The sequence below is a fragment of the Podarcis bocagei genome (genome assembly GCF_964188305.1).
Source record: "Podarcis bocagei genome assembly, chromosome: 17".
Taxonomy (NCBI): Eukaryota; Metazoa; Chordata; class Lepidosauria; order Squamata; family Lacertidae; genus Podarcis; species Podarcis bocagei.
In genome coordinates this window covers 37,406,014-37,427,048 of record NC_138143.1, presented here as the reverse complement: position 1 = coordinate 37,427,048, position 21,035 = coordinate 37,406,014, and the positions used below count along the sequence as shown (strand labels likewise).

Sequence of the window (21,035 nt, the reverse complement as noted above, 5' to 3'; positions counted from 1 at the left end):
TTTGATGGCTGAGGATATGTCCCTTTTCCCACAGTCTATCAGCCAGTGCAAAGAATTTTAATCAAGGTTTGGGGAGGTTGTGTTCATCACTCGAGGCTGTGACAAATGAAGTCAAGATCCACTACAGATGGCAGAGTACCAACTTCCCCCTTGTTTTCCAGTCCTGAAATGCCAGGATTTTAGGTCGAGGAGTGGAGCTATGGATTTGTGTAATGTAATTGCTCGTGTGGGATGGCAGGTGGTGGTTATCTGCAAATCCAGTGTGTTTTTCCTGGTGCGATGGGACACACGTTCCTTCAGACCTTTGTCATCTTTGAGGTTATCTGTCAGTTCCCTCTCCCCCAACTCAAACCATAAGTGGTGAGGTGTCTGGTGGGGAATTCTAATGGGTTCCCTATCTGTTCCTGTAGAAAGGCTCAACATTTTCTCCTCAGAACAGGGATCTGAGCAATCTGGGCAGAGAATAGGAGTGTTCCTATTTGAAAAGCAACTAGGGGGTTAGAGGGACAAGCCAGAGACAGTTGTTGAGAAGAGTTAACATTTCTGGAACATTTCAAAGTTATGCTCAGAAACGGCAAGACTATAAATTGAAAGAGCCAACCCAACATTACCTAAATTGCAAAGGGCCTCTTGTAGCAATTCGGAGTTTGTGCCTACTGCTGCTAGGCTGAAGAAAGTGGAGGATTTGTAGATGTGCCTTGCATTCACATTCCAAGCTGTCAGTCAGATAGAACGCTTCTCAGGTGTGTTGGTAACAGGCTGAGCTTTCCGTCCTCTGTGTGTTGGCTGTGGTGCTAAGGAGCATCCCCCAGAGTATTTAACGGTACAAAGTGTGTGGCAGCTTACCTGAAAGAGAGAGGTCTGAGAAAGTGCGTGTCATACACTATTGAGATGGTTGTTCAGTGCAGTGATTTATTATTTTTTTAAAAGAAAAGAAAAAAGCTGGAGTTCTTGCTTCTGGAGGCTTGTGCTTTTTTCACCCACTAGGGCTTTACTGTCAACGTATTGAGGGGCGCAAAGGCCATCTGTCTGTGGCATAAGTTTTAGACTTTGTGCAACATCTCCAAGAAGACACTGGGAGAGGGGGGAGCGTGTTCCACAGCCATCAGAGATTAGCCGTGCTTCTTCACCTAGCCTTATCTGAAAGTATTTAGGGGAGAAGGGGTCTTAGAAAACATGCGGTACAAACAGATGGAAAGTCACTGGCAATTCTTCCTTTTCAGAAACACTCAGCTGTAAATTTCCTACCAACAGATTTTTTTTTTTAAGTTCTCATATGTTTGAAACATGGTTTTCACTAAAAAACAAACAAACCCCAACACCTTTCATTCCACATGCCCTTTGCTTATTGATGGTGACCTATCATGGAGAAGCATAGAGTATTCAGCATGAAGAGGGAGATGTATTCATCCAACCTGGTCTGCATGTTCTTTTTCCTCCATCCCCAGACATTTGAAACACCTGGCCCTTCAAGCCAATTAAGTGTGTGTGACCTGATGTATGCCCTTCAGCAGCAGCAAGATGATGTAGCCTGTGCTATCAGGAGTGATAGGAGGCACTCCGCTTGCCTCAGTTCTCTCAACATTCCCAGCTGCCTTTCTCTGCAAGAAGCTAGAGAACAGGTGGTTTGCCTCAGACTTCCAAGTAGCTAAAGCTGCAGGCTATTTCTTCAAGGATTCCAGATTTTTTTCTGGCTCCCATCAGTCTCTGGGGGCAGACCACTGAATTTGGTTCTCAACCTCTGCAGTGGTTACAGGTAGTTTTGAGGTCAAACCTGACCTCCGGCTCAGATATCAGCTCTCCTGTCTGTCAATTGCTTTATGATACAGTGGTACCTTGGAATAATAATAATAATAATAATAATAATAATAATAATAATAATAATAATAATTTTATTTATATCCTGCCCTCCCCAGCCAAAGCCGGGCTCAGGGCGGCTAACAACAATCAAATAATCAAACAATCTAATATTCTAAAACATTTCATTATAACAATTAATTGGAACTCGAATGTAATCTGTTCCGGAAGACCGTTCGACTTCTGAAATGTTTGAGTTCCGAGGCGCAGCTTCCGATTGGCCGACAGCTAGATTTTTGCACAGCAGAAGCCGCGTAGGACATTTGTGTTCCGAAGAATGTGGAAAACTGGAGCACTTACTTCTGGGTTTTTGGCCTTCAGGAGCCCAAATGTTTGAGAACGGAGCCGTTCAAGTTCCAAGGTACCACTGTGGTTTGTTTTTTATGTGAACTGTTTGTGTGTTTTTTGATATCAGAACGTCAGGATAGGATATTCCTATAAATTAAGATTTATTTATTTTAAAAAAAAATCTTACTGTCCAAGTTCACCTCCTCCAAATTATGCACCAGATATTACCCTTACAGTTAGTTGGTGATGATACTCAAAGAGGAACAGAGAAATGTATTTCTCTTGTAGACCAGCCACCTCTAGTTTCACATAAGGATATTAGCTAATGTCAGTTATCAACCATCTCTGCACCCCCAAGTCAGCAAAACCAACTGATGTCGGTTCATTTGGCTTGTTTTCCTGGATAGGGTTTGAGTTACTGAATCTAGCAGAAAGAGAAAATGTGCCTAAAAGTTGCCATTAAAATATTACTTTGCAGGAATGTTCAGAGAGGCGGATGTTTGGAGGGACATTTCCTACTTCCCCCTTCATCTATTACTATGATAGCAATTACGATTTCAAGAGGCGTCGTCAGAGAATAAAGAAAAAAGTGCAAGGTATGATATAAATTTGTTGAGCTTTCTAAGTCCACATTTTTGTTTTGCTCCTCTTTAACCATGGCTGCTGTTAGGTTTGCTGCTTCTTGACTTAATCTGGATAATTTAAAGGAGTAGAAGTGGGGATATTTCAGAACCAGGATGAAACAACAAGTATTTACCTTCTCTGATTATATGGCTCCAGACAGACCTGCCTGAAATTCAGGCTTCAGCGTACATAAACGAAGAGGAGAAATATTTTACAGTTATGGGATGATTTACTGAGCACTCAAGCCACAGTTGATCTTTACTGAGAAACTGGGGTTCTTTTTTAGCTTCATTGTATGTTTAAGCTGCTGCATTTAGATGAAATGTTCTGAACTCTTCAACCAGTGCTCAAATTTGTGGCTTTTTATTCCCAAAACACTGGAATGCAGAGTTGGCATTTTGATAAAAGGTAAATCATGTTATTTTGAAACCTGCCTATAACTTCCAACTACTTTACTGGGTGATATTGGCAACTGTTGCCATTACATTTCCTATTTGAGGTTGAGCATATAGCTCTAACAGTTATAAAGCTTGGGGGACTTAAGATCGGTATGAACTCAATGATATAGCTGTAAAAGATTTTTAACATTGCTCATAGTTTCTGGCTGCAGCTGACCTAAAAAATGGATGAGTATCCATATTTCATCGAACTGCTTAATTACTTTGCATGCAGTGTGCCCTACAAAGCCTTCAAATTATAAACAGTACTAGGTGTGTGTGTGTGTGTGTGTGTGTGTGTGTGTGTGTGTGTATGTGTGTGTGTGTGTGTATCAATCATTTGACCTCTTAAGTATCATCAAGTGTCTTGGTTTTTACAGAACTTCAAGATGCAGGCCTTGTGCCAAAGGCTCTGAAGAGACCACGCATAGACAATGGCCATAAGAAAAAGAAGAGAGGAGATAAGCATCCTAAAAAGCTGAAGAAAATGTCCCAGGCCAACATACCCAAAGGAAGGAAGGATAAGAAGGTGGTCCAGAGTAACTATAACATGGAAGAGGACTTTCCCAGAGGTGGTAACAGGGATGCTCTTAAAAAGAGCAGGAAAACCAGGGCACAGGGCACCTTTGGCCTCCCAGCAAATGGAGGCCAAGCAGAAATCCTTCAGGTTTCTCTGAAGACAGCAAAAAAGAGGAAGAAGAAACGGAGAAAGAACACAAGTGGTAGCTCTCCCAGGGATGAGAGTTTATTCCTGATAAAACAGAGGAAGAAGAAACCAAAACAGAAACAGAAACCCAATTTGTGATGGAAGGGGGAGTGGATGTGGGGTTGGGGGTTAAGCTTGAGACAGCTTTCACACCATCACCCACCCACACCCCATGGAACATAAAACCAGACATAAGTGCAGGCTGGGATACAAAAAAACAAAAACCCAGTGAGTTTGCCTGTGCCATTTCATTTGGTTTGTGACAAAAAAAGATTAATGTATGCGAGATTATACATTGTACTTGTTTTCTACAACTTCTGTATTTGGATTGAACGTGGGGGGTAAGGGGTTGTGCTACAGAGTCAAAGCAAAAGGAGGATTGGTCCACTGTGTTGCATACAGTCTTTTTTCTCTTTTTTAAAAAATAAATCCTGCTGTTTGTTAAAGCACTTCTCTTTAGCACATGTGCTTTATTTCCATGCAGGCTTTAGAGAAGAACTTCGCATAGGGCGTGGATATTGAACAAATTGACTTAAAGCTGCTTCACATGTTTGACAGAAATGGGAACAGAATTACATACAACCTAACAGCAGGAGTCACTTTGTGCTGTTTCTGTTGGTGCTTCTGTAGGATGTGTGAAACGGGTCTAGGAAACAGGATACTGAAGAGAGTTCTCATCTACATCCTAATTTATTTTCATCCCAGAGTTGATCCATGATGTCGCCTTCTTCGGCATTCTTCTGCCTTGAGGAATATGCTGAACTGCCTTTAACTTGTCATAGATGCATCACCACAAGTTGGACTGGCAAGTCTGGTTGTAAGAGCTAGTATTTTATGTAGGAAGGCTTCAATTCCGAAATCTCAGCCTCTCAGGTGCTCTCCTGCTGAATTTCAAGGGGCTTACTAGTAAGTGACTTCATGGTTGTCTCCTAATATATTTAACTTGCCAACAAACAATATTATTTTTTATTTTAAAAAAAACCAATTTAAATAGTTAATTAAATCTTCATAGAGATAGCTATTCAAGTTATAAAGATAATGATTGTGTAAGAAGTATACCTGTTCTCAGAAATAACATGACATATAATTCAGTTGCTTTAAAATTAGGTATTTTTGTACTTTAACTGAATTACAGTTAAAATTTTAAGGTAGGAATAAAATGCAGTATTCAAGCAGGAAAACAACAATTTTAGTGCCTTCCTTGTTTCCTTAAAATCACACTTATACTGTCTTAACAGTAATACTGCCAACCCGTGTTAGCTCTAACTCAAGGATTTTGGGCTGTTTCACACACTACTTTTTCTGAGCCTGACATTAATCTCCATGTTGGAAAAGGTAGCCTTGGTACTATACAATAGCACTGAAACCTTATTGTCACGATAAACCACTTTTCTAGTAAGAGCTGTATCCAATTATATCCCTCCCTTCCCTGACAGAATGCTTTTTGATTCAGCAAAGGTTTCTGTGAGTTGAAAGGGGGAGGGGAGTGATTTTTCACTGAATTCTCCCTTCCTATCCAGCCCCCTCCCTCAACCTCCTTCACAGGGTTGGAGGAACCTTTAACAGTGTGGAAAGGGGCACAGTGGACTCTGAATGAGAGAGGAAGCTTTTGTAGGGGGGGACCCCAACTCTTCTGTCCCTCCCCCACCCCTTCCTGCTCTGCTGAATGAAAGATCCATCAGTGGAGGGTGGGGCACAGTTGCAGTGGAGCCTAAGCATTTAACATAAGCAGAATCCTGCTTGATCAATATGGCTAGCCAGTTGGCTATGGGAGATCATAAGTGAGGCATGATGGAAATACCTCTCTTCTACTTAGGGACCCCAGCAACTGACACTCAGAAGCCTATTGCCTCTTATACTGGAGGTAGTACCTAGACTTCATGACTATTGGCCATTCCCTCTATGAATTTGTTTAATCCTGTTTCCAAATCAACCAGATTGATGGCCATCACTACATTTTCCATAGTTCTAGCTGTGTGATTTGTAAGAAGTACCGTATTTTTTGCTCTATAAGACTCACTTTTTCCCTCCTAAAAAGTAAGGGGAAATGTGTGTGTGTCTTATGGAGCGAATGCAGGCTGCGCAGCTATCCCAGAAGCCAGAACAGCAAGAGGGATCGCTGCTTTTACTGCACAGCGATCCCTCTTGCTGTTCTGGCTTCTGAGATTCATAATATTTTTTTCTTGTTTTCCTCCTCCAAAAACTATGGTCTGGTGCATCTTATAGAGCGAAAAATACGGTATTTCCTTTTGTCTGTCCCGAGTCTTTCAGCATTCATTGGATGACTGTGGCTTCAATTATAGGAGAGCGTTCAAAACTTCTTTCTTTCCACTGTCTTAGCACCATGCATAATTTTATAGCTTCTATTTCATCCTCCCCCTCCCTTACACACCATTTTTTCCCTAAACCGAAAAAGCTCCAAGCTTCATATCCTCATGCAAGAATTTCTCCAGCAACTTGATTTTGTTGGCTGAAAATGAAAATGAAAATAAACCCACCACAATATAATCTTATTGGGCCAGTTCTGTTCTGGTGCCTAGACAATCTAATGGGATGGTCTACCCCATGGGTAGGCAAACTAAGGCCCGGGGGCCGGATGCGGCCCAATCACCTTCTAAATCCAGCCCACGGACGGTCTGGGAATCAGCGTGTTTTGGCATGAGCCGAATGTGTCCTTTTATTTAAAATGCATCTCTGGGTTATTTGTGGGGCATAGGAATTTGTTCATTTATTATTATTTTTAAAAAATATAGTCCGGCCCCCACAAGGTCTGAGGTGACAGTGGACTGGCCCCCCTGCTGAAAAAGTTTGCTGACCCCTGGTCTACCTAGTCTGTGAGGTTGTAGAAATTGACATATAAATGTAATTGTAATTATGCAGAACACCATGCGTGCAAGTTACAGGAGTGAGGAGGCAGAGTCGAAAAAGAGCTTAACAACTTGGAGCCCATAAATAAGAGACAAATAGTGGAGCTAGATGACATCATATTGGCTGGCTTGAAAAATTAGATGAGAAGCAACTTTCAAAACAGTAAAGAAGAACAAACATATAGCAATAATCTTAGCAAGGTAGGATGATAAACTGCAATATTTAGGCAGTATTTAAACTGTATGAGTATCCTGCACAATTCTGTTCAATGACATGTCTGTCCTCCACATGTTTATTTTGGGTCAGTATAAATTACCAGTTCCTATTTTATCTCTTCAAAGCTATATGTCATCCCCATGTGTTGGGTTTTGTCTCTTTTTAAAGAACTCTTAGTCTTTACCCTGAAGTTGCCTGGAACTGAATAACATTCTTATCCCCGGAGAGGAAGATGTCTCAAGGTTGCAGTTGACGTGCACTGGCAAAGTATCACAAGGGACTCTCCATTGTAAGAATAAATAAGGGGCTTCCATTTAACAAGAGGAGATGGGAAGCAGGAATGATCTGGTTCTGCAGTGGTTTGGGTGGGGAATTGTTCAAGGTATGAACAAGTGGCAAGAATATACTTAGTTAATTATTTGCTGTGGGCTTCAGGTGGATAGTTCTGTAAGAGGAAAACATGCAGCAATTTCTGAAGTCTGCTTATCTTCTGCTTGTAGCAGAATATGAATTCTGAGGAATTGAATTGACAAGGAGGCAAGAAATGCTAAGGCGTTGGAACACTTACTTTCAAAGCTGCCGAAGTTTAATACTACAATGCACGCACAACAGAAATGACAAAGGCTTCCTGTATCTGGTGTTAGCATTTCAGTATTATCAGGGTTGACAAAAAGCAAGGTAAAAAATAAAATAAAATCCATGCCACAATGGTCTAAACTCCACATCAAGGAGAAGAAGCTGTCTTCTGCAAACTCTGTTGCTGATGAAAGTTCAGCGTATTTTCATGATTCATCTAATTTTGTGTAATTTGGTTTCCCAAACTTAACGCAGAAATGCAGAGTGGGAGAGAGTAAATGACATGTTCAAAGATGGTGAGGTATGGCAGTCTGAAAAAAGGCCCTGTTACACAGAAAAACAAACAAACATTATGCACATTGATTCTGCATATTTTGGGTTATTTTACGTAATTTATTTCGCATCAGATAGTGATGGGAGAAGGCAATAAATTGTTACTGAATTTTTAAGGCTAGGCTGACACTTTGGGCCACTTGGATATAACAACCTTGGTTTAATATATCATAGTTTATTAAACTGAGAATGAATGCCATGCCTGTGCCTCTTTCACCTCCCTCCGTTTGACACTTCTATCCTGGTTTGTTTAAGCCACTCTCCTCTGACACCCAGACCAGAAAACTAGTTTAATCTCAGATTACTAACCAAGATACGAAGCCAGGCTCAGAAAACTGGTTGCCAAAAGAAACTTCATGGAAAGTAAATGCAAGTTCCCCTTCCCAACAGAGTCTGCATTCCAGCCCTGCCAGGTCCCAATAAAGAGCTGAAGATGCTCTAGTCCCTCAGATAGAAAAGTGGTGGAGATGACAGCTAATGGAAGGGGAAAGGGTGCAAGAAAGTCTTATTGAAGAAGAAGCACCATTTCCTCCTCATCTTCCTGACATCTGGAAACAGTGCTTTGCTTCTTCCACAATCTAAGGTGATCGCACAACAACTACAGTTTTATACATGGAGCCATTTTCATGAATGTCCATCCTTTGTCCGCTTTATGCTTAAGTTTCCTTCAGGATCAGTTCTCAGGTAGCACTGGACATCTGCTGATGTTCCTTTGCACACCCTTCTCTTAAAGGCACATACACAATTTGCCACATATCGTCCGCTCATGAGGTGTAGCACATAGTTCAGGCCTGGTGTTGATGTCAGAACAGTGCTCCTCTCTACATTGTTTTTCTTCAGGAAGTTCAAGAAGTTCTTAATGTGCAGAACTGAAGGACCCAAAAAGGAGGCCCTCAGCCATCAAATCCAGACCATTCAAAATTATTTGTTTAAATCCAGCTATTAGTCAATTAACCATGAAAGCTATGTGGGCTTGTTATAAGCTGTTTTGACTTGCAATCTCAACAAGCATACTTAAAAAAAAACAACTTTTTAAAAGGCAATGTTAATTAGGACTCTGGTCTTTGAGGTGCTGAATCTCCCATAATTAGACTTCCTAATCGTTCCATAGAAGAGGTGACGCTTACCTAAAAATAACATTTTTTATCCTGTTGTTTAGGGCTTACACAGATTCTAAGCTTCAGGAGCCATAGTGTATGGCAAATTCACCACTTGCTGAGCAGCATACGTCTTAAGAGGTTCTATTGAACTCCAGCTGGATTTTCTATGCACTGTGGATTTTCATTTTGCCTTTTAATTTTTTACTTTAATGAATTACTTTTAACAAAAGAACAAAGTAACAACCAAGCTTTTAAAAGAATAGAAATGTGTGGACCTTAAGAGAGAGAAATTAAATTGACTTCAGGAAAACTAATTAAAAACTTGAGAAAATTCCATTCAAAATGGCTGGCCTGTATGTTAAGGAACATAGGAAGCTGCCTTACACAACTGGTCATTCTAACTCAGTATTGTCGACACTGGCTGGCAGCAGCTCTTTGAGATTTCAGAGCGGGTATTTCCCAGCCCTGCCTGCAGATGCTGGGACTGAACCTGGTATAAACAAAACTGCTCACAGTATCAGCAAAACCACAACATCATCCATTGTTGTTGTTGTTGAGTCGTTTAGTCATGTCCGACTCTTCGTGAACCCATGGACCAGAGCACACCAGGCACTCCTGTCCTCCACTGCCTCCCGCAGTTTGGTCAAATTCATGTTGGTAGCTTCGAGAGCACTATCCAACCACCTCGTCCTCTATCGTCCCCTTCTCCTTGTGCCCTCCATCTTTCCCAACATCAGGGTCTTTTCCAGGGAGTCTTCTCTTCTCATGTGGTGGCCAAAATATTGGAGCCTCAGCTTCAGGATCTGTCCTTCCAGTAAGCACTCAGGGCTGATTTCCTTAAGAATGGAGAGGTTTGATCTTCTTGCAGTCCATGGGACTCTCAAGAGTCTCCTCCAGCACCAGAATTCAAAAGCATCAATTCTTCGGCGATCAGCCTTCTTTATGGTCCGGCTTTCATTTCCATACATCACTACTAGGAAGACCATAGCTTTTACTATAAGGACCTTTGTTGGCAAGGTGATGTCTCTACTTTTTAAGATGCTGTCTTTTAATCATCCATTAAAATTAATCTAAAAACTAACAAAGCAGAAGAGAATAAAAACAGCAGCAGCGACGTTCAGAGCATCATCATCACCACCACCACCATAATTTATTATTATTTATACCCCGCCCATCTGGCTGGGCTTCCCCAGCCACTCTGTGCAGCTCCCAACAGAACACTAAAACAGAATAAAACTTCAAACATTAAAAACTTCATTAAACAGGGCTGCCTTCAGATGTCTTCTAAAAGTCAGTTGTTTATCTCCTTGACATCTGAAGGGAGGGCGTTCCACAGGGCAGGTGCCACTACCAAGAAGGCCCTCTGCCTAGTTCCCTGTAACCTCACTTCCCGCAGTGAGGGAACCGCCAGAAGGCCCTTGGAGCTGGACCTCAGTGTCCGGGCTGAATGATGGGGGTGGAGACGTTCCTTCAGGTATACTGGGCCGAGATCATTTAGGGCTTTGAAGGTAAGCACTAGCACTTTGAATTGTGCTTGGAAACGTACTGGGAACATCCCAAAAAGCCTCTTGTCTTTGCTCTGCCAGACAGCAAGCGGCAGTGAAGCCGGCTGGACTTCTCTCAATCTCTCTGTTACTTTCTTGGGAGGCTTTTCCTGGCGTATGTACGCATTGGGTAGGAAGCACAATAAACTTATGCTTAGTTGAATTTGTGGCCTCTGGGGTGGTGGTGGTGGAATTGCCTCTTGATAAGCATATTGTTGTGGTTTGATCAGTTCCTCAGTAGTCCTGTAAATATTAATACTGTACTGTGACTTCCCAGGGCAGATCAGGTGGTAGTTTTGCCAAGAAGGAAGTAATTTCAGCCCAAAACACAAATTAATCGTTTCTTACTAAAGCCACAGCTATCCAGTAGTTGGTTTGGTGTCACCTGAATCTGTTCCTTACAGCAAATGTGCATGTTATATCATTGTTCATATACCTGGGATGAAAGGTGAATGACAGCAAATGTGAAACTTTTTCCTGAACTTGGGTGTCCTCCTGTTCTTTATTTGGAACGAGAGTCTCTGCTCAAAGATACAGAAAAGTCTCTGCCTCCTGCTGTCACTGTGAAGAAACCCAAAGCACGAACCTCACCATCTAAAGTGTTTTGCTAAATTTCACAATCTCCCTGTTATAGTAAATGTACCTTGGAAAACGAGTAACAGCAGGAATCGGCACTGTATTGTGTGACAGTCCGTAATTAGTCTTTTTGCATTGCAAAAATGATTATTAGCACTTCAGTTCATTATCAAAGCAAATTTAATTTTTATATGTAGAGGGAGCTGACTGTATTTAAAAAGGAAGTTTTGTTTGTATAGCCTGAAAAAATTAATTCCTGACAAATGTGAAGGAAATTGATAGATTTTAACCAGGAATATATTTGTGTATGGCTAATTGTCCTTTTTGAAAATATCTGCTCTACATGCCAGCATAGATCTCTATTACAAATGAGTAATTTAAATTATGGTGTTTGGGGTTGGGGTTTTTTTTAAGCTACCTGATCCCATATTATAGCCCATTAAATTCAACATGGTTTACATACATGTTTAGTATGAATAGGATTGAACCCAATGTATTTCAAAATGTAAGTTAATTTAACAAAGGGAAGCATCAATCACTTATATCAAAACTGTTATCCTGGTCAGAAAAAAAATGCAAAAATATTGGTAAATGTGATGTCAGGCAATAGCCTTCTGAAATCAAGTAAGCTAAAAAATAAATCTTCACATTTTATGTGGCAGCAGCTGATCTTACACCAGTAATCGCTCTCTGCCCAGCCCAACATATGTGAGTGTTACAAAAATAAAATGGAAGAATTCTCTACATCGCTCAACCAAGTTCTTTGAGAATGCTTACCATCAAGGCATAAAAGCAATGACTGTTCCCTGTAGTTTGCCCCCAGAATATGATATTCAAAGAAATGCCACCTCTGATCATGAAGAAGCCCCCATTTAGCTGTTATGATGGATCCATCCTCCATAAATCTGGCTAATCCCATGTTGAAACCACCTAATCTCTAAAAAGGGACGTGGGTGGCGCTGTGGGTTAAACCACATAGCCTACAACTTGCCGATCAGAAGGTCGGCGTTTCAAATCCCTGCGATGGGGTGAGCTCCCATTGCTCTGTTCCAGCTGCTGCCAACCTAGCAGTTCAAAAGCATGTCAAAGTGCAAGTAGATAAATAGGTACCGCTCCAGCGGGAAGGTAAACGGCGTTTCTGTGCGCTGCTCTGGTTCGCCAGAAGCGGCTTAGTCATGCTGGCCACATGACCCGGAAGCTGTACGCTGGCTCCCTTGGCCAGTAAAGCGAGATGAGCACCGCAACCCCAGAGTCGACTGGACTGGACCTAATGGTCAGGGGTCCCTTTACCTTCAATCTCTAAGAGGAACTACCATTTCATAAGAGGATTCTTACCTCTCTCTTCCCTCCCACTTCCTTTTCGTCTCCCCCTTATAATTCAGATTGAAATGTAATTTATTTTTGCTGTTTTTACTCTATATATCAATGGTACTATATAAATATGACTGCCCTTGAAACATTGCCCTTGCCTTTAATTTGGCCTATGCCTCGTCTCTGTTGCATCTTTTGGTTTGTTTGTTTGTTTGTTTGTTTGTTTGTTTGTTTGTTTGAGTATAAGAATCTCCTGTCTTGTAACTTGAATCCATTGCTTTGGGTCCTAGCCTCTGGAGCCAAGAGAAAAGAAGCTTGCTCCATCTTCTACGTCCTTTAGATATTTGAAGATGGCTACCGTATCACTTCTCAGTCGCCTCTTTTCCAGGCTAAACATCCCCAGCTCCCTCGACCTTTCCTCATAAGACTTAGTTTCCAGACACTTTATCATCTTGCTCTCCCTCCACTGCACATCTTCTAGCTTGTCAATATCCTTCTTAAATTGTCTCTCTCCACCTTTTAGATGTTTTTGTTTTGTTGTGTTGTGTTGTTTAAGAAGAAGAAGAGAAGAAGTAGCACCAAGCTCAAAAACTGTTATATATCACTCTTAACCTTCATGTGTTTTAGGGTGCTGTATTTGTTTACATTACTTTGAATTGAAATCATATATTGGGTAATCAGAGGTACTGTTTCATTGCTATGGTTGTGAGCAGCCCTGAAGGCTTATTTGACCATTAAGGAGGGATATAATTATAATGGATGCAACCCCAACATGGAAAACAATGAAATAATTGATGGAGGAAAATGTGTTGCCTAGTCCTTTGGCACCTGCCTGTTCATTTAAAATTAAGCAAACTCCATCTTCCCAGTTGTTTAAGTATTAAGGCACACTTGGATGTTGTTTTAAACTGATAGGGGTGACCTGTTACCTTGGTCAGCATGATTTTTAAACCGGAAATGTAGCAGTATTGTCAGATTCTTATGTTCTCCCGTCACTTTAACCCCCCACCTTTGGCCATGCTGGCTGGGAATGATGGGAAATGTAGTCCAACGACATCAAAAGGGCATTCAGTTACAGATAGGTAGCCGTGTTGGTCTGCCATAGTCAAAATAAAAAAATTCCTTCCAGTAGCACCTTAAAGACCAACTAAGTTAGTTCTTGGTATGAGCTTTCGTGTGCATGCACTAAGCCATTTTTCACCTTCTCACCCCCTGCCTTTTCCTGTAAGACCTATTGCAGTCATTAAGAGTCGTCAACAGGCTCATCTCAGCTATCTGCCAATCTCCCATTCCCACCACCCTTCTGAGTAATACCCCTCCCCACCTTCTCTCTATATAGAAGGATCTGGCAACTTCTGTTTCAGTGTATCTGAAGAAGTGTGCATGCACACGAAAGCTCATACCAAGAACTAACTTAGTTGGTCTTTAAGGTGCTACTGGAAGGATTTTTTTGTATTTTGAAAGGGCATTCAGTTAGCAATCCTACCAGAAACGTAACAACTGGGTCAAGATCACCCAGTGAGCTTTATAACTGAAATGCAGTTTTTAACCTGGTCCAACATTTCAGCCATGAAACCACGCAGGCTCTTTGAAAAAGGCAAGCGAAGATCTGTTCATTGCTGCGGTGCCTTTCATAGTGCTGTGGTCTTCATGAGACTGTTCTTCCTCCCCCATTACCACATTACTTCCTCCCTCCCCACTCTACTATTCCTAGTGCTGCTAATAGCAACACAATGTTCTACTGTTTCACAAATCTGAAGACTTGTTTCCTCCTCTGGATAAACTATTTGGCCTCTGGACAAGATTATTTCCATATGGAACAGGATTGTTATCACTTAATAGAAAATAATTATCCAATGCAAATTGACTTATGGGTTGTCGAGCTGGCTAGAAAGCAGCAAGCTTCACGGAGCATTTTAAAGGCTGCCTTGCTGGCTGTTTAAGTACATGTAACTGCAGAGATAAAGCCCGATATTTATTTTTCCTGAGACTGAGGGGCATTAGGAATTCAGAACATAGACGCAAAAAATAACCCCCAGTGCTTTGAAAAGTAGGCGTTTTCAAGAATGGAAAGTAATGGCAAATTTCAATAAAGGTGGCATAGACAAGAGCGAAGGCAGCTAACCTATGGTACTTTCAGAGTTTGCTGTACTCCGACTTCCATCATCCCTGGCCATTGGCCCTGCAATCTGGAGTGACTGCCCCTCTATTATTGTCCGTGTCAGGTCGCTCAATGATTGCTGCTGTGCCCTTTCTATTAGCAGATCAAGATGACAGCAAAAACTGCAAGGTTTTTAGCGGGGGCAATTGGAATAAGATATATTATTTGATTGTTGATGTAAACCCCCAAAATGTATTTTATATAGTAAGTTTTTACCCCTGTCTCCAGTACACTTTATTTTATTTTATTGCTATGGCTAGTTGTTGTTGTTGTTTAGTCGTGTCCGCCTCTTCGTGACCCCCTGGACCAGAGCACGCCAGGCACTCCTGTCTTCCACTGCCTCCCGCAGTTTGTTCAAACTCATGCTGGTAGCTTTGAGAACACTGTCCAACCATCTCGTCCTCTGTCGTCCCCTTCTCCTTGTGCCCTCCATCTTTCCCAACATCAGGGTCTTTTCCAGGGAGTCTTCTCTTCTCATGAGGTGGCCAAAGTATTGGAGCCTCAGCTTCAGGATCTGTCCTTCCAGTGAGCACTCAGGGCTGATTTCCTTAAGAATGGAGAGGTTTGATCTTCTTGCAGTCCATGGGACTCTCAAGAGTCTCCTCCAACACCATAATTCAAAAGCATCAATTTTTCGGCGATCAGCCTTCTTTATGGTCCAGCTCTCACTTCCATACATCACTACTGGGAAAACCATAGCTTTAACTATACGGACCTTTGTTGGCAAGGTGTAGTCTCTGCTGCCTTGCCGTGGCGAAGGGGCTTGAATAACTCAGAGAAGCCATGAGCTATGCTGTGCAGGGCCACCCAAGATGGACAGGTCATAGTGGAGAATTTTGACCAAATGTGATCCACCTGGAGCAAGAACCGGCAAGCCACTCCAGTATCCCTGCCAAGAAAACTCCATGGACAAAGACAACAGGCTATGCCTAGTGGCTGAGGCAAATAAAGATTCTTCTGATTCTGATTCTGGGGAAGTTCCCCCAGTGTGCAGTTTGCAATGGTCAGAGATTTTCAACTTAGTCCACAGCTCCCTTGACTAACTACATTCTTTCTGCAGCACCCCTGCAGTCTATCTGCTGCAGCGGCTCCTAATGCCCGTTGGGGTAAGGGAAAGAGAGAGAGAATTAGGGGAGGGAGGAGGAGAAGAGAGGAAGGGGGCAGCTGCACACAGCATGGGAAGCCAACCCACTCACTGTTGAGGAACAGGCAGGACTTGGCCCAGGGAGTGGTGCCACTCACACTGCTTACCTGCTCACTCACTCACTCCTTTGCTCACTCTTCCAAGCTGCTCACCGGGCAAGCGGGAGGAAGTGGACAGGGTGGACAGAGACCGGTGCTGCTCTCGACTCCCCTGACAACTTGCTCATGGGTCTGTGCCACACACGGTGCTGCTACTCCCTGCATCCCACCATTTGCCACCTGAGGGAGCTCCCTCACTCTGCCTAACAGTAGGGCTGGCCCCGGGAAACAGGACTTTTTTCTTAGGCGAGCAGGAGAGAGACTTTGTAGTGACTGATTCAGTCGTTAGAAATTGATAGGAATGGGTTGTGAAGGTGTGGACATCCAAAGTGGTGTGGATAGGCTGGCGGACAATACAGGGGAGGAATCAAAGGCTGTGGCATATGTAGACATCAACAATATTAGGAAATGTCATTTGAAGCTCTGGAAGGGGGGGGGGATTGGTTACAGTTAGGATATTGGAGATCCTAGACCTGATGGTAGTCTTTACAGGAATTTTGCCTGTTCCAAGGCTAACTATACAGGCAGATTTGCAGATTTGTTCATGGATGAGTCTGTGCTAAATAAAAGGGCTTGCTTTTGTTGTTCACAGGGAGATATTTGGGAACAGGACAATCCTGTACAGAAGCGATAGACTCCACTTGTACCATAATACTCATATTTGTAAATTAGGGATGGACAGTGCCTTTTGTTTTCAGGGGGTACTCAGGAGTACGTAGTACCGGCACTTCTTCTTGTTAAAATGTATGGCACATACTGTAACAACTTTATGGTAAGTATCAGCACCTATTTTTCTAGAAAAAGGCGCTGGGGGTGGAGGGTTCAGCCCATTCTGTTCCAGGTTAGTTTTGCATGCAGTCAATCATAGGTCTGTTCCCTTCCATATTTTTGCAGATTAAAAAAGACATGAATAATTTAAATTGTACACATTTTGTATGCATTTTACACACATTCTTCCCCTGGACTATGCATTTTTGGTATGCTTTTCAATGCATCCCTCCCCCCAAGATAAGCATTTCTGTATGCACTTTCCCCCATAAAATGCACATTTTTGTGCACAACTTTTGAACTGAAATAGTACCGCAATATTCACAGGTGTGCATAATCCAATCAGTGGTTGTATTCCACTCTGCATAAAAGTCCGGGACTGAAAAATTAGCTCAGTTCACTTTAAAATGTGGGCCAAATGAATTTGCCCTCCCTCCCTATTGTAAACACTTTGATATTACGAAATGCCCTGAAAGATTCCAGTATTTACAAGGGAAATGACTTTGACAGCTATCCAGAAAGAATTGCCTTCCTTTGCAAGGGCCAAAGTCATTCAGCACAAAAAAATAAGCTGTGGCCATAAAATATTTCTATGGAATTAGTTTGCATCTAACTTTTTCCAATGTTTCATCAAGGACTGCAAGATTTATTAAATTAGAATTACTCTGAAGGGCTGGAGCAATAGGGGGCATTTCTTTTTCTTTTCTTTTTTAATTGGAACATTTTGATATTGTTTTAAAGATCCTGATCACTCCCATTTTTCTCCCCTCCAATTTGGATTCCAGTAATTAAAACACTTTTGAGGATGCTCTGCTCCCCTAAGTAATAAGTAGTTTACCCAATTAATTACACTATTAGTTAAATATGTATTTTTGTAACATGCATATTCACCCAAGTATTTACTTGAACTACCAAATGCATATTTAAATATGTATCATACATTTTAATGCATAATAATTATTTGGGAGAAAGCGAGAATCCTTCTGAGACGCACCTGTCTAGGGAACAGAAATGCATACCTGCCAGTAGAGTTTTGCCTCACTACAAAGATGGCTGCCACTCTTGTTTGGAGGGTCTTCTACAAGAATCTGGAAATCTGAACCCATCACCACCACCACCACCTCTCTCTCTCTCTCTCTCTCTCTCTCTCTCTCTCTCTCTCTCTCTGTGTGTGTGTGTGTGTGTGTCTCCTATGAAAGTAGATGGCATTTTAGTCATTTTCCCCCTCCATGAAAGCCACCACACAGGAATTGAGTGTCCCATGTAGCAAGTAACTCAAGTCTGTGAACTGAGTATTTCTGCTCCACTTATTCTAGGACACTGGTTCTTGTTCCCTGTTTCCCCAACTTGTAAGATATTCCAGGACAAGTTTCCTTGACAGCAGAGAGTTGTAGAAACTTAGGACTGGGCAGGAAGTCTGCAGGAAGCAGCGGCACTAAATTCATCCTGGTGGCTTAAGCAAAAGGAGTTACTGATCTTCATCCAGGTCCCCTTCCAAATCTGCATCTTCCTGTAGGGACTTCATCCATGGTCTTCCTTTAAGCCCAGTCCCAAAGGTGTGTTTCTGCACTCATCACCCAACTGGGGACAATAAAAAAGGAATAGCAGTCCCAAAAGAAGGTCAGTTGTTCAGAAGACATGTTTGAAGACTTTGTTTGTTTTATAAATGTCAGCAGGCCTATTAGGTGGTTTAAATTGTTAAAATGAACCAATCATTTTTATGACTCCGCTGCATATTTTTTTTAATGGCAATGTATCTGGTTTCACCAGAAGCAGATTAGTCATGCTGGCCACACGACCTGGAAAAACTGTCTGCGGACAAATGTTGGCTCCCTCGGCCAGGATAGCGAGATGATCGCTGCAACTCCAGAGTCGTTCACGACTGGACTTAACTGTCAGGGGTCCTTTACCTTTACCTTTATCCTTTCTGTAAATCTTGTACATCTCCCTGGTACAGGATTGTCTTTGAAATAAGTAACAAATTGTGTAAATTTTATTATTTAATTTATTTATAAAGGAATTCATAGTCATACGTTACAAAATGCTGTAAATAGGAGACAGGGCAGCTTAAACGAAATGTTCAATAGCTGGTGCTATTGAGCACTGTTGCTTCTGCAGAAGACTCAGAAATGCAAAATAACCATGCAACCACATCATTTACAGATGTAGGTGGGCATTTTGCTATTTCTAACCAATCGCAGGCATACTTGACCCTGAAATACATGCCAGTGATTGCCACCAAAACAAAACACACACCCTAAGCCACTTGGGGCAACCCCTCCACAATGTCACTGAAATCAATGGGATACACACAACCCTTGCACCATCCGGTCAACTTCCAGGGGAAACGGTCCCAAAGAAATATTCTCATTATTTGGCAGCCTAGTTTGCTTTCCTTTACAAAATCAATTTTTCAGTGTGGATTTTGGCTCTGGGGAAGCCCAATGAACTGATGAATATTCAACATGTGTATATTTTCATAAATGTTAATTCCACACTTAGTCACTTACAAAGTCTTGTCTATTCACTGCATGCAGTTAACTGATCATATTGCATCTCTGTTGATAGATCTGCCCTGCAGTTAGACAAAGTACAAGATCAGTGGAGTGGGTCGCCATCTACTTTTAATGACACATGTTTCCTAGGAAGAGCTCATGTGCAATGAAGGATGCAGTGCAGGAGGCAACATTCTCCCAGCGAATACTCCTTAGCCGCCCTGGTCAGTCTCAGAGACTTCATAAGAAACATACAAGCAGGCAATAAAATGAAAAAGCATTCATGTGAAACAGCAGCCCATAGGTTTCTCTGGTGTCCGCTGCAGACGGCTCAATTACCCCTGACATTGTCTCTTGCAGGGGAACAGAGAGAGAGAGAGACTACTTTCCTGATGGGGACCGTCTTTTGCAAGCATGGGGCAGGGCTTGTTTTCATAAACTCCTTACACTGAGATTTCCTTCTATCAGACATTCTCAAGTTTTGGTCCTACAGAGCCTTCTCAAGCCAAGGAACTGTTGACTGCCCTCCTAGTATAACGAAAAGCTCATTCATGCTACATCTTTTTCTCTCCAGTTGTCTGGTTTTGACTCTACACTTGCAGACCTTCAAGTGTCCCTGTTTTCCAGGGACAGACTTAACAGAAGCCACCCCAGTTTCAATCCCAGAATGTCCTGCTTTTCCTTAGGACGTCCCAGTTTTCATTGGCGAAATGTTGGCAGGTATGGAGATAAGTAACTATACAACCTTTAGAAGACATTGGAAAACAGCCCAGTATAGGGAAGTTTTTTTTAATGTTCAATGTTTAATAATAATAATAATAATAATAATAATAATAATAATAATAATAATATACTATTTATATGCTGCCCCTCTGACTGGCTACTCTAGGTGGCTTCAAGCAAATTAAAACATGAAACAGTAAAAACTCAAATATTAAAAACTTCCCTATACAGGGCTGCCTTCAGATGACTTCTAAAAGTCATTGTTGTTTATAATATAATATTTCCTTGACATCCGATGGGAGGGAGTTCCAGAGTGGTCACAACTACCAAGAAGGCCTTCTGCCTGGTTCCCTGTGGCTACACCTCTCACAGTGAGGGAACCACCAGAAGGCGGCCCCCAGAGCTGGACCTCAGTGTCTGGGCTGAATGATGAGGGTGGAGATGCTCCTTCGGGTATACTGGGCTGAGGCCATTTAGGGCTTTAAAGGTCAGCACCAACACTTTGAATTGTGCTTGGAAATGTACTAGGAGCCTATGTAGGTGTTATATGGGCCCATCGACTGCTCCCAGTCACCAGTCTAGCTGCTGCATTCTGGATTAGTTGCCGTTTCCAAGCCACTTTCATAGGTAGCCCTACCCCATAATGATAGAGTAGACAGCTGCTGTTCATGCATGCCCCAAGACAAACATTTTGGCAGGCAGAGCAACAGCAGCATTCTTCAAGACAACTGGCACTGATAAATTGCATCCCAAATAGTGCTGAGTACAGTCCAGACCGCTAATACCCTGTACACAACTGTCTATAAAAATTAAAAAGGTCTTCTTAGAAACATTTGTAAAAAGGGAGTGAAAGAGTTTAATCATGGTAGGAGACTATACCTTAAGGGTATCGGTTCAGAAATACAGGCAGAGATTAGAGGGGATTTGCGAGATGGTGTTTATTCCCAATTTAGGTGCTTTCCATAAATTAATTATAGAAGCAAGCCAAAAACAAGGGGAAAGTACACTGGGAAATTCTCAGTGTGTTAGTCATTTTCATACACTAATATTCATGCCATCTGCCTTGGGGTTTTTTCTCGCTCTCTTTTCTCTGAATGTACTATTGTTAATTCGAGGTTGCTTTCTTCTGCAGAGATCGATCTCTCTACTTCTGTTGTTCCATGGCAGGAAGAAGCGCCACATCATGGGCAGTTTATTAAAAGTACAAATG

At 42.0% G+C, this 21,035-nt stretch overlaps 2 protein-coding genes across 5 annotated transcripts in view; both read left to right on the top strand.

Moving 5' to 3' along the window:
- ZCCHC7 (zinc finger CCHC-type containing 7) overlaps nucleotides 1–4,361 on the top strand; it is a 127,859-nt gene extending 123,498 nt beyond the window's left edge. For all 3 annotated transcript variants that reach the window (XM_081176573.1, XM_081176575.1, XM_081176574.1), the window contains exons 8-9: nucleotides 2,624–2,741; nucleotides 3,587–4,361. In XM_081176573.1, coding sequence (XP_081032699.1) covers nucleotides 2,624–2,741; nucleotides 3,587–4,011 — 543 coding nt within the window. In that variant the 3' untranslated portion in view covers nucleotides 4,012–4,361. The remainder of the gene's footprint in view (nucleotides 1–2,623; nucleotides 2,742–3,586) is intronic.
- Nucleotides 4,362–6,905: 2,544 nt separating this feature from the next.
- The window catches only part of GRHPR (glyoxylate and hydroxypyruvate reductase), a 52,070-nt gene continuing 37,940 nt past the window's right edge, over nucleotides 6,906–21,035 (top strand). For both annotated transcript variants that reach the window (XM_081176668.1, XM_081176667.1), the window contains exon 1: nucleotides 6,906–6,980. In XM_081176668.1, coding sequence (XP_081032794.1) covers nucleotides 6,921–6,980 — 60 coding nt within the window. In that variant the 5' untranslated portion in view covers nucleotides 6,906–6,920. The remainder of the gene's footprint in view (nucleotides 6,981–21,035) is intronic.